General features: G+C 52.6%; 1 protein-coding gene across 5 annotated transcripts in view; it reads left to right on the top strand.

The window, feature by feature from the left end:
• nxn (nucleoredoxin) overlaps positions 1-12,105 on the top strand; it is a 41,840-nt gene that overhangs the window by 23,042 nt on the left and 6,693 nt on the right. For all 5 annotated transcript variants that reach the window (XM_072701304.1, XM_072701306.1, XM_072701308.1 and 2 more), the window contains exons 2-6: positions 7,515-7,632; positions 9,044-9,177; positions 10,571-10,671; positions 10,757-10,863; positions 11,905-12,084. In XM_072701304.1, the coding sequence (XP_072557405.1) occupies positions 7,515-7,632; positions 9,044-9,177; positions 10,571-10,671; positions 10,757-10,863; positions 11,905-12,084 (640 nt within the window). The remainder of the gene's footprint in view (positions 1-7,514; positions 7,633-9,043; positions 9,178-10,570; positions 10,672-10,756; positions 10,864-11,904; positions 12,085-12,105) is intronic.

The raw sequence follows: 12,105 nt of genomic DNA, 5'->3' as shown, positions 1-12,105 counted from the left end.
TCTCCGGTCACGTTTCACAATGACTGTCCAGCATAAGTTTGAAATTATGCAAATGCAGATTTAACATTCTGTTAATATTCATTTGCGTACACAAATTAAAGTTTGTCTTACGTTTACCGCATTTTGTTTTTAATGATAACCGCAGGTTTCAGCCTATACTATAGCACAAAACAACACTAAATCATACCTATTAATTGATAGTCTCCCTGCACTTCATGTAGAAAATTTGAAACCTCGTTTTTCATGATATGGTTAGATATTTTTGTCCGGCGCTTCAAAACGTCGTCACGCGTCACCATGTCACATGGTACAAAAACCTTGCAAGAGCAAGACGACTTAAGACAGATCATACAGCAACTCTCAGCCGGCTGAACAAACTGGAACTGCCTCCGTGACGACACAACTTTGCCCTTATTGGCTGAAGAACGTGACGTTTGTATGATGTTTGTATCCCAGGAAGTTCCGATGCGTTATCTGCTATTTCTCCCGAATGTCACGTACAGCAGTGAGAACTGGTTTTCAGTTAATTTACCTGGTAAAATAAAGTTTAAATAAATTACAGAAATGCTGTAATAGTACACGTAAGTTAGTGGTTTATTTATTGTTAGTTACTGTAATGTTGCGCTGCTTTATTTGTTTAATCGTCCAGTCTGTGAAGAGATTATTTTAGGGTGGCACATGCCCCTGAGGCTATCCCATTGGTGCGCCCCTCCGCAATACCTCTGCGCCCCCATAGGGGGGTGCGCCCCCCAGTTTGGGAACAACTGCCTTAGACTAATTTCTGGTACAGGTGCCGGGGTTTAAAAAGGGGGATGTGGGGCCGCCCCCGAGGACAGCTGAGGGTTCATTTTCTGCAGGGCATCCCAGTCGTACCAGGAGCCCGGAGCCTCGGCTTGCTGTGTGGAGTGCACCTTTCCATACAAAGCGGTCCTGGTAACAAAGTGGCTGCTCAGTGTCCCCACCTGCAGGTCGGCAGCTGCTAATGCACTTCCTGTCTGCTTGTTAGATGCTGTGTGCTTTCAATAGGGTGGATTATTATTAAAGAAAACGTTTATAAACAGGCCTCAAGACATAATGGCACAGTACGTGGGGGGCACAGAGTGGAGGGACCTATTTAAAAAATCAGCGGGAGCAGTGAATCCCGCCCACCTCCCCTCGCCATACAGTCTTTGACCTCTGAACTTTGACCCCCGAGTCTGCTGCAAAGCGCCTTGGAAGAAGAGCCGTTTTGTGAGACAAAGCTGAGATCTGGGGGAGGGGGGGGCACTGAGCTCTCCTTCAGAGGCCTCCTTTATTCTCGGAGCTGAAATGGAGTGGCAGTATAAGCAGTCCCAGCAGCGGGGGGCCTGGATGGGGGGGGGCTGGATGGGGGGGGCAGCAAGGTCCATCAGCCCCTGATGAGCCGCATCGTCAAAGCCCTTTGACTCTGTGGCACCTGTTTCCTGCAAAAGCGTTAATTTTTCGCCAAATTATTAACGAAGAGCTTACGGCGTAACGGGCAGCCCTGACCTCATGGGTGGGGGGGGTTACCATGCCGTGTTCCGAAGGCCAGGCCGTTGAGCCTTGCTTTCGGGAGTTCCTGTCCTAATGGCTGGATCCTTGTGTATATATTTTAAAAATGAACAGCAAAGGGGATGTTGGAGGCCTGATGTGATTCCCCCCCCCCCCATGAACGCATGGCAGGTGAGGACATACTGCCGGTCCTTCATGTGTCCCTCGGACATCTCTATTTCCGGTTTGTTCTTTGATCCCGATCCGTGGTAAGTCCACGGATCCGTTTCCTCCTTCCTTCTGTTGTCTGCCCCATTCTGCGTGCTCTCTCCCCCCCCGCCCCCCCGCCTGTAAGTGCTGTGTGTGAATCCTGTATGACGCTGTTCTAACTGCTCTATTTCAAAAAGCCTCCTATAAAAATGTCCTGGGGAGGGGGGGGCGCACTGAGTAGGACACCCAGTTGTTACGGTGCTCTGAAACTGGATCCCATTTCTGAGCACTGGGGATCTGAGCACTCAGACCTGAAAGTGGGTCTGCTTGCATGCTCTGCTGGGTCAGACCTCACATCACACCCCCCTGACCCTCTCACTGTGAGCTTTATATCTTAATTTAAACAAAAAAGCAAAAGAGAAACCGCATATAAAGTCAGAGTGAGGTGAGGCTTTAGGCTTCCTTCCAATCTTTCCTGCATACTGGAATCTGGAACTCATTATGACTGCATGCTGTATCGGTCTGGCTCACGGGATGCTTGTGGTCGTAAGCTCTTCCTTACATGGAGGAAAAGGTCATCCGAGCCCCCCCCCTGCTCCATACACATCCGACTAATTGAGATCCTCATTGAAATTTTTGTGGTTTTGTTCCTCGCTCAAAAGACCCAGTTAAGCATCTTGCAGATGTTTTACTCATTCATGTGTTTATAAACCTTCCAGCATTCGTGTGAAACTCCACCCTTTCAGGCTGTTGCCGTTAAGTCATGATTCCCGTTATCACTGTTAATTATGAACCTCGCATCGTTAGCAGCGATTCTGAGACTTGATGCATTAATAACGGGGTGCCGGCCTCCCCCTGCTGCATTACTGCTGCTCTCATAGCCTCCCCCCGCCGCATTACTGCTGCTCTCATAGCCTCCCCCCGCCGTATTACTGCTGCTCTCATAGCCTCCCCCCGCCGCATTACTGCTGCTCTCATAGCCTGCCCCCGCCGCATTACTGCTGCTCTCATAGCCTCCCCCCGCCGTATTACTGCTGCTCTCATAGCCTGCCCCCGCTGCATTACTGCTGCTCTCATAGCCTCCCCCCGCCGTATTACTGCTGCTCTCATAGCCTGCCCCCGCTGCATTACTGCTGCTCTCATAGCCTGCCCCCGCCGCATTACTGCTGCTCTCATAGCCTGCCCCTGCCACATTACTGCTGCTCTCATAGCCTCCCCCCGCCGTATTACTGCTGCTCTCATAGCCTCCCCCCGCCGCGTTACTGCTGCTCTCATAGCCTGCCCCCGCCGCGTTACTGCTGCTCTCATAGCCTCCCCCCGCCGCGTTACTGCTGCTCTCATAGCCTGCCCCCGCCGCGTTACTGCTGCTCTCATAGCCTGCCCCCGCCGCGTTACTGCTGCTCTCATAGCCTGCCCCCGCCGCGTTACTGCTGCTCTCATAGCCTGCCCCCGCCGCGTTACTGCTGCTCTCATAGCCTGCCCCCGCCGCGTTACTGCTGCTCTCATAGCCTGCCCCCGCCGCGTTACTGCTGCTCTCATAGCCTGCCCCCGCCGCGTTACTGCTGCTCTCATAGCCTGCCCCCGCCGCGTTACTGCTGCTCTCATAGCCTCCCCCCGCCGCGTTACTGCTGCTCTGTCAGCAAAGTCTGTCCCCATCCTGTTATGGCATGTTAATTAGAGGAGGTCGTCCACATTTCCTGATATGTTTTATTCCCCCCCCCCTCCCTAAGAACAAACCTCCTCCCTACTATTTTGGTACGAAAGTACCAAATGTACCGTACCGAAAGTACCGTACTTTGTGCGGTGGAAAAGCGCCCATACATCCTGCTTTGACATGCTCCACCCCCCCCCCCACCCCACACACACACACACACACACACACCTCAACAAGGCAGTGTCTCTCTTACCTGCCAGCTGGCCTGCTGCCCTCACAAGCCCCCCTAATGTCCCCCTGTCTGTGCTTCCTGTTGTCATCGTCAGTGAGAAGGGCACTCCATTTACTTACTGCCTTTAAACGGTTAGGAATTAAAGGGGCTCTTTAGATGAGTCAAAACATTTTCAATGATTATTTTATTTTATAGTCTGTCCCCATCCTGTTATGGCATGTTAATTAGAGGAGGTCGTCCACATTTCCTGATATGTTTTATTCCCCCCCCCCTCCCTAAGAACAAACCTCCTCCCTACTATTTGTGATCTTGCTCCCTATCAGGAGCTGTGCCGGTCGCTGTTTTTCTGAATCTGCAGTCAGCAGTACATGCTAGGGACTGATCTGCGTTACTAACCTTGGTCGGGTGCGAATACTGGGTTCAGTGCAGGGCTGGAACTGGCAATCTCTTAGTGGTTCCTTAACTGCTGCACCCTCTGCTGTCAGTTGCATGTCATGATCACAGAGAGGCTTTACTGCAGGATGGGGGCTGTTGTGAAGGGAGCAGAGGACAGAGTATTACAGGAGCTCGGCAGAGATCACCATGACGCCCACATCCCATAAAGGCCAGCGCACTACACTCTTTCTTCCACTGGGTGGCGTGTTTGAGCTGACTGGGCTTGTGAGTTAGACTTCACCAGGGCTGCCCTTAAGGGCCTGGCTTCCCCGCCTGCTTACCTTTCCTCCTATTGTCTGTCTTTTCTCAGCTGTGCATACCTGGCTGTGAGTCAGAGTATGCCCCCAAAGGGGAAAAGACTCCCAGGGATTTGGGGGGGGGGGGTTCCTGTGGTTTGTCAGCCATCGTATCGATTCAGGGACTGACCGAATACCTTCAAAATGTCGCCAATGACTGCGTTTGTCTGCGTGGCTTTTTCTCTTGCAGCCGGGCCCTGCTGCTCAGCTGTTTCCGTCGTTCCCCGTAGCGTGTACGATTTCAGCAGCGGTCTGCTACCTAGTGATGTCATACCCTGTGCTACAGGGAGGATGCCCATATATGGCTGCCTTTCAGGCCTGCACCCATCTTCCCAGTGTTTGGGGGGGGGGGTCATCTCTCAGTAACTTCTCCCTAGTCCTGGAGACTGTGGCTGCAGTCTGTACGGGCACAAAATGCTGACGGGGTGGTGTTTGCTAACCAGGGCCGCGGTGATTCCCGGCACTAAACCTTCCCTGCCGTCTGATTGGTGCTTTGTTCTATAATTGCTTACACAGTCTCTAGTCTAATATTTAATATCTAATCTGCAATCTAATCTCTTCCCTGATTAGAAATTTTTCCTACCATCCTCAACACTAAAAGTCACTACATTTAAAATTACATAACATTTTACATATTTATTCAAAGTGATGTAAAAATGAGGCAAATGGCACATTGTAATCACACATGGTCGACAAGGCTTACAGGTGGCAAGGCTTCTAATCAATGCCCAGGCACATGTGCAAACGGCATCGGAGCAGGAGCTACAGGAGAAAAACAAACGGCCTAATAAGACTATTGAACGACCAGAAGTGCAACCCTAAGGACATTCAGGTCCCCTGAAGAGGCACCAGGATATTCGAGGAATTCCCGGAGCTTCTTCTGAACGCACAGCCTCAGACCTCCTTCCTGTGTCCGTCTGCTCTTCGGCTGGGCTTAGGGTCCAAGAGGGGGGTTAGTGTTCATGCAGCAAAGGCCCCTAACCCCCCCCCCCCCCCCAATGAGGACAGATTACTGAGCTCCAGCTTCGCCCCATGGACTTTTGGGGAGGGGAGGGGCACGCGCCACTGTAGCACCAGACAGCAGCTTCTAGAATATTTCCCTGTATTTTTAAATATGGTTACATTCTGAAGTCAATGTAAAACCTGTCCTGGGGGGAAATGACTAAAATAACTAAATAACTCTCCCCTCATTTATAAGAACAAAGCCCCATGAAGAGGGTGGCTGCCTGCTGGCCCCTGGGGAAGCCGCCGGACAGACCCAGGCTGTCTGGATGACCTGTGACTCCGGAGCACCTGTCTGTACCATTACTCAAATTAGCTGAGTCTGGGGCAGCGGCTGGGGGGGGACGCGGCACGCACGTTTACTTTGGGTTAGCTGTGCCTGCGGTACCCCCCCCCCCCGCTCACCTGGGTCCCTTGTTCATTGAACCCCAGCCCCTTCCTGTTACACTTCAGAAATGAGGGAGTTTGTTTTTTTTTTGCACTCTGCCCTCCATCCATTACTTAACCACCCCCCCCCACACACACACATACATAAACTCACATAGGGCGCTTTTCCACTGCACCAGGTGCCGTACTTCCATAATGTAGCAAAAGTATGGTACTTTTTTTGGATTGGTTTTCCACTGACATAAAAACTGGTACCGGTGCCAAATGACATCATCAGTGACAGCCCCTGACTGACATCATCACAAAGCGTCATGGTATTTCTTTCGCTGAATTCAAACCTGTAGTCCTGCTTTTCGATTTCAAGCGGCATATTACGGCAAATACTTTTTTATTTCGAGTCGTGCCATCCAAATCCCGCTGGATCTGTTCATCCGACCATATGGCGATTAAAGCCTGTGTTTCCTCGTTTGGGTACCCCAGCTGGTTTGGCACTTTCGATACTGGTACTCGATGGGAAGTCAATGGAACAACGAAAGTACCAAATGTACCGTACCGAAAGTACCGTACTTTGTGCGGTGGAAAAGCGCCCATACATCCTGCTTTGACATGCTCCACCCCCCCCCCCCCCACCCCACACACACACACACACACACACACCTCAACAAGGCAGTGTCTCTCTTACCTGCCAGCTGGCCTGCTGCCCTCACAAGCCCCCCTAATGTCCCCCTGTCTGTGCTTCCTGTTGTCATCGTCAGTGAGAAGGGCACTCCATTTACTTACTGCCTTTAAACGGTTAGGAATTAAAGGGGCTCTTTAGATGAGTCAAAACATTTTCAATGATTATTTTAAGTGGCTTTACTGAGGATCCCGCAGATGTTCTGCTCTGTTCTTTAAGTCATTAGAAATCACTGAAATCCTGTTTTTTGTTTTTGTTCTTATGAAACAAACGGAGCAAGACCAGCTGCTTTTGTTTTATTTTGCGTAAATACAGTTTGCAGTCGTACCCTCTGCTGACGGGGGCACTCCGGGACACATGCAGACTCTGGTTCCGAAATTTTCCATGGGGACGTGTACATGCGAACAGCCCGATTCACACATTTGCCGCTGATTTACCCGCTCATCCTTTGCCTCAGACTGACTGGAAGATGGCCACTGGTATCCAAGGTGGATCCTTGTGCAAATTTCCGATTCCACTCGGGAGGAGATGTGATCGGGAAGAAACTGTCCACTTAGGACGTTGCGGACGCTGCCTGGTAGCGTGTGAGTTTAGCCTGCAACTAGCCTGTGGTGGGACTGTTTCCTTCAGACAGATAGATTCCTCAGTCCCTTCATGCACATTAGAAAGTCTCCTAAGCAGATAATTATGTTCCTCGCTGCTCCCGTGTTCAGCGCTCCTGCGGGCTTTCAGTTTGTACGGCTTCTGCATTTGTCATCAAAGCCCATCCATGTGGGAATGTGGATCAGAAATATTTGCTTATGTGCCTGATTGATGTTAAAAGGTGTGAGGGCAGGAATGGGGGCGGGGCACGGGCGAGGGATCCGCCTTAATTTGACAGGATGCAGGGATTTGTGTAAATTATCACTGTGAATGAGTCCTCTTACCTCTAGGGGTAAAAGTGGGAATCCTGCCAGTTATAAATCTCTCTCTCTCTCTCTCTCTCTCTCTCTCTCTCTCTCTCTCTCTCTCTCTCTCTCTCAAACACACACACACTCACTCACTCACTCACACTCTCTCTCTCTCTCTCTCTCAAACACACACACACTCACTCACTCACTCTCTCTCCTTCTCTCTCTCTACCACCGACAGATGAGGCTGTGGAATAAGTACAAAGTGACCAGCATTCCCTCGCTGGTCTTCGTGGACGCTGACACGGGGAAGGTGGTCTGCAGAAACGGCCTCCTAGTGGTGCAAGATGATCCCAAAGGTGGGTGGGAGGAGCTCTCATGCCTAAACACACTTCTCACAGTCTCCGTTTACTCTGGACCTGCAGGTTAACCCCTGGTAAACAGGTCAGGCCTAATCTAGTCCTCCTTTCGTAACCCCATGTGAGCTCTGGGCGGGCACATCTGGGATGAGCAGTGATTGGTTAACTGGATGGGCACCAAGGTGTGGACCTTGAGGTTGACATCGCCTGTGTGTAACGTCTGACACATCTGACCTTGGGTCATGTCAGGACTTGCGTTAGTCCGACAAAGAAAAAACAGATGAGAAACACGACTGAAGCTTGGCAGATTTAACATGGATAAATGATACCCTCTGTCTGCTTAACTCCCGCACGTGCCCGGTAACCAGTAACTCCCGGTCGTGCCCAGTAAGTCCCACGCATAATCAGTAACTCCCGTTGTGCCCAGTAACCAGTAACTCCCGGTCGTGCCCAGTAAGTCCCACGTGTAATCAGTAACTCTCGGTTCTGCCCAGTAACTCCTGGTTGTGCCCAGTAACCAGTAACTCCCGGTTGTGCCCAGTAAGTCCCAAGCGTAACCAATAAATCCTGGTCATGCCCAGTAAGTCCCGCGTGGTCCCAGTAACATGAGACTGATCACATGATGCTATTGTGGCTGCACACTTATTTTTCTCAAAGATGATGTATGAGCTCCCCCCCCCCCCTCCGTTTTTTTCCAGTACGTCGTGCGTCTGGAAAAGTGAGCGATAGCAGAACCTGTGGGTGGGGGTGTAGTCAGGTCCTGAGGGGGAGGATGAATTCTGGGCATTTTTTTGCGTGTCCTGAAAGCCCGAAGTCAGGAGCCGAGGGGCTTTGGGGGGGGGTGGGGGTGGCGGCCCTTGGGGGGGCGATGGAAACAGTCACAGTCCGAGCGCCGGGAAGCAGGGCACTTTTATTAAGCGCCACTTATGAAACATCCTTCTGAGATTCTTATAATCGACTTATTCTGACACTCATCAGTTCCATCTCTTGGGGGGGTGGGGGCCCTTGTCTTTGTTTTTTCTTTTAGCCCCCCTCTGAGGTGCGAAAGTGGGGCTTGTTAAAAAAAAAATGTAGAGCCGTGAGGTATGTGGATGTCATTGGTTACGAAGCCCCCCGTGCTGCGGCCTTATGGTTTTAAACAGACTAATTACACTTGCAGCCCCCCGGAAGCGTACGGGGCGGGGTCCCCTGTCCGGCAGGTCCCAGGAGGCGCCTCATGTCCCACTAGCCATGGCTTTCGGCTGGCAAACACACGGTGCCCCTCAGAACTGACCCTGGATCAGTGCCTCTACAAAGCTTGTAGCAAAGCTTCACATGGACCTAAGATGCTCTCACTTCGGCTGCTCGGAGCAGGAGACCACTGGAGTGAGAATGTGGCCTGTAGCTCATGTCTCCCCCCCCCCAACTGCAGGCCTGGAATTTCCCTGGGGGCCCAAACCCTTCGCAGAGGTGGTGGCCGGGACGCTTCTCCGCGGCAACGGGCAGACGGTGGACAGCAGCTCCCTGGAGGGGTCCTTCGTGGGCGTCTACTTCTCCGCCCACTGGGTGAGTGTCCTTGGTGGGTGGAGTGGCCCCTCTGATTGCCCATCCCCCCACCCAGGGGGCTCCAACTCTTGTGCGTCCTCATAATACATGCCCCCCCCCCCAAGAAATCCAGCAGGGCACTGGACCAGTGAATATCTCTTGCCATGGAAGGGTGGGGTGGTCTGAATGGAAGAGAGTAGGTCCTGCTAACTCAGGGAAGGCAAGGAATGTTGGGCTGGAATGATCTGGTTTGGAGGCTGTGGCCCCGCCCACCCGGCTGCTGACTGACAGCTACGGCTGCGGCCGGCTGGACCCCCAGAGGGAGCAGGCTGGTATTTCCAGCTGCCTGGTGGGGCTGTTCTCTCCTCTCAGGTCCTGTTGGGCTGCACCGGCGTTACACCAAGCATTAAAGATGTTTGTAATGCCCCCACCCCCCCCAGAGAAGCGATGATACAAGGCAGGGCCCGTAATATATTTATGAGTTTTATTCCTGCTCTGCGTTATAAACTGCAACTGTTTCGCTGCAAAAACAGGCCTGGTGAAACGTGTCAGGCGTGAAATTCCAGGCACCTGGAGGTGGTGTCCGTTACATGACACCCCCCCCCCCCCCCGCCGCCTACCCCCAAGGACCTCAGCTGACCTTGAGCTGTCGCACACTCCTGCATGTTGTGTGTGTGTGTGTGCACGGCTGGCCCACTGTCACCAGCAGAGGGCATACTCATTAACCATTGTGACCAAAGGTTGCAGATCGAGGCTGGTTTGGAACGCTAATTTGGTTTGAACTGTATGACCACTGAAAAAGAGATAAGTGTACAAGTCTGGCCAGTACTGCTGTGTCGGGCTGTTATAGAGTACCTGTCTGTGGAGGAGTACTGCAAGAGCTTAGGAGTATCGCACAGGCTTGGAACACGCGCAGCATCCAAGAGTCTTATGTAAGATGCTTTGATTCAGAGTCTTTGTCTTCCAAGTGAGTTCATAAATAAAAGTCATCTGAAGGGAGGCCGAGGATTAAAAGCAGCCAAAAGCAGCCCTATGAAGTCATTTTGGATGCTTTACAGAAAAGGGGCTTTTAATAAAATTTTAATTTCAAAATGAAAAATTTGGCTGGGAGTGACCTGGAGGGGGCCGTTCGCTAGCAAGCTGTTTATGCTCTCCTCCTGGAATGATCTGGAAAGGGAAGGCAGCTTTTTACTGCCCGTCCTCTAACCGAACTGGCCAGTGCCGACTGAGAGCCGGGATTAGATGCCACAGTGAGCCGACGGCTGCCCCTGGCCTCTTGGCACGGCCTGAATCAGGCGGGAGACGATATTCATGTGCGTCCTCTTAATTACTGTTATCCCACCCACAGGGCTCGTAGCTGCTGCAGGTTTAAGGTAATCAGTGTTTTTTCTGTGTCCCCTTCCCCCACCGGCAGTGCCCCCCCTGCCGTAGTCTCACGCGGGTGCTCGTGGAGTCGTACCGCACGGTGAAAGAGTCTGGGCAGAAGTTCGAGATCGTCTTCGTCAGCGCCGACAGGTGAGCTATGCCAGCCGCCGGTGGCTTCCACGAGACGCACGACCCGGGTGAAAGGAGTCTCACTGTCCCGTTCGAACCCGAGCAGGTCAGAGGAGTCCTTCAAGCAGTACTTCAGTGAGATGCCCTGGCTCGCCGTCCCCTACTCGGATGAAGGCCGGCGATCGCGACTCAACAGGCTATATGGGATCCAAGGTTTGATGGACTTCAATTACATCATCTTTAAGAGACATCCATAACTGTGCACAAGCAAATCACCATCATTCTTAATGCAATATCGAGCTGATGCAGTAACCAATGAGTGGGCGTAATCAGTCTTGATTGATAGTCCAGCATAATGCCACCCATCCAAGGGTCTGGAACACTCCTCGGTGCCCCTAAGGCCTGTGTGTGGACGGGGCTCCGTGTCAGAATGCCGTGGTGGGTGGGTTCGTCTTTGAAACCCCGCTGTCATGGTAATACCTCCTGTGAGCCATGCAGCAGCCCACCGGCCCCAGGGGGACGGCTCGCTAACCCTCGCTAACCCACTTAGCTGTCCCACTTTGCAACCCATCCTTGCATTCCAGCTTGTCCGCTCACTCTTCCTCTGCCCTGGAATCTGCGGAATGTGTCCCAGACATGTTGGCTGTCACGGCCCCGCTGCTGACGCCACAAGCGCTGGCACAGACTCACTCACACAGACGCGCTCGCGCAGACGGGCTTATGTAGACGCCATCACAGACATAGATGCACTCACAGAGGCAGACGCACTCGTGCAGATGGGCTTACGCAGACGCGCTGACACAGAGGCAGTTGTGCTCATGCGGGCGAGCCCGAGCCGATGCACTTGCTCAGGTGGACTCTTGCAGATGTAGACGCGTTTATGCAGATTCTGGCATACAAAAACGCAGACGCAGACATGCTTAGGCTTACGCAGATGGGCTCACGCAGAGGTAGAGGCGCTCACACAGATGCACTCGCGTTGTACTCCATTCATGTGCGATAAACCTGTTAACAGCAAAGATTGATGTTACAAAGGGCCTCTGACAGGGTGAGGGGACATGTGGGGTACAGGGCATTGGCCGTGGCTGAGAACAGCACGCACTGCGTATCCATGTTAGTAAATCTGCGCAGAGCCACGGAAGGGGCTGTTTCTGAGGCTGGCCTGCTGCAGTGGCTGTGCAGCTGATGCAGTCGGCTTAGCACCCAGCGTCCTGTACGCCCAGGATGTGGTGACCCAGCCCAGCGTCCCTACAGGTATCCCCACCCTCATCCTGCTGGACACAGAGGGTCACATGATCACGCGCCAGGGCCGGGTGGAGGTGCTGAACGACCCCGAGTGCCAACTCTTCCCCTGGCACCCGCGGCCCGTGCTGGAGCTGTGCGAGTCCAACGCCGTGCAGCTCAACGAGGGGCCCTGCCTGGTGCTCTTCGTGGGTGAGGAATTGCCCTCGTGTC

Source organism: Paramormyrops kingsleyae, chromosome 17 (assembly GCF_048594095.1).
Source record: "Paramormyrops kingsleyae isolate MSU_618 chromosome 17, PKINGS_0.4, whole genome shotgun sequence".
Taxonomy (NCBI): domain Eukaryota; kingdom Metazoa; phylum Chordata; class Actinopteri; order Osteoglossiformes; family Mormyridae; genus Paramormyrops; species Paramormyrops kingsleyae.
This window is presented reverse-complemented; position numbering and strand designations above follow the sequence as displayed.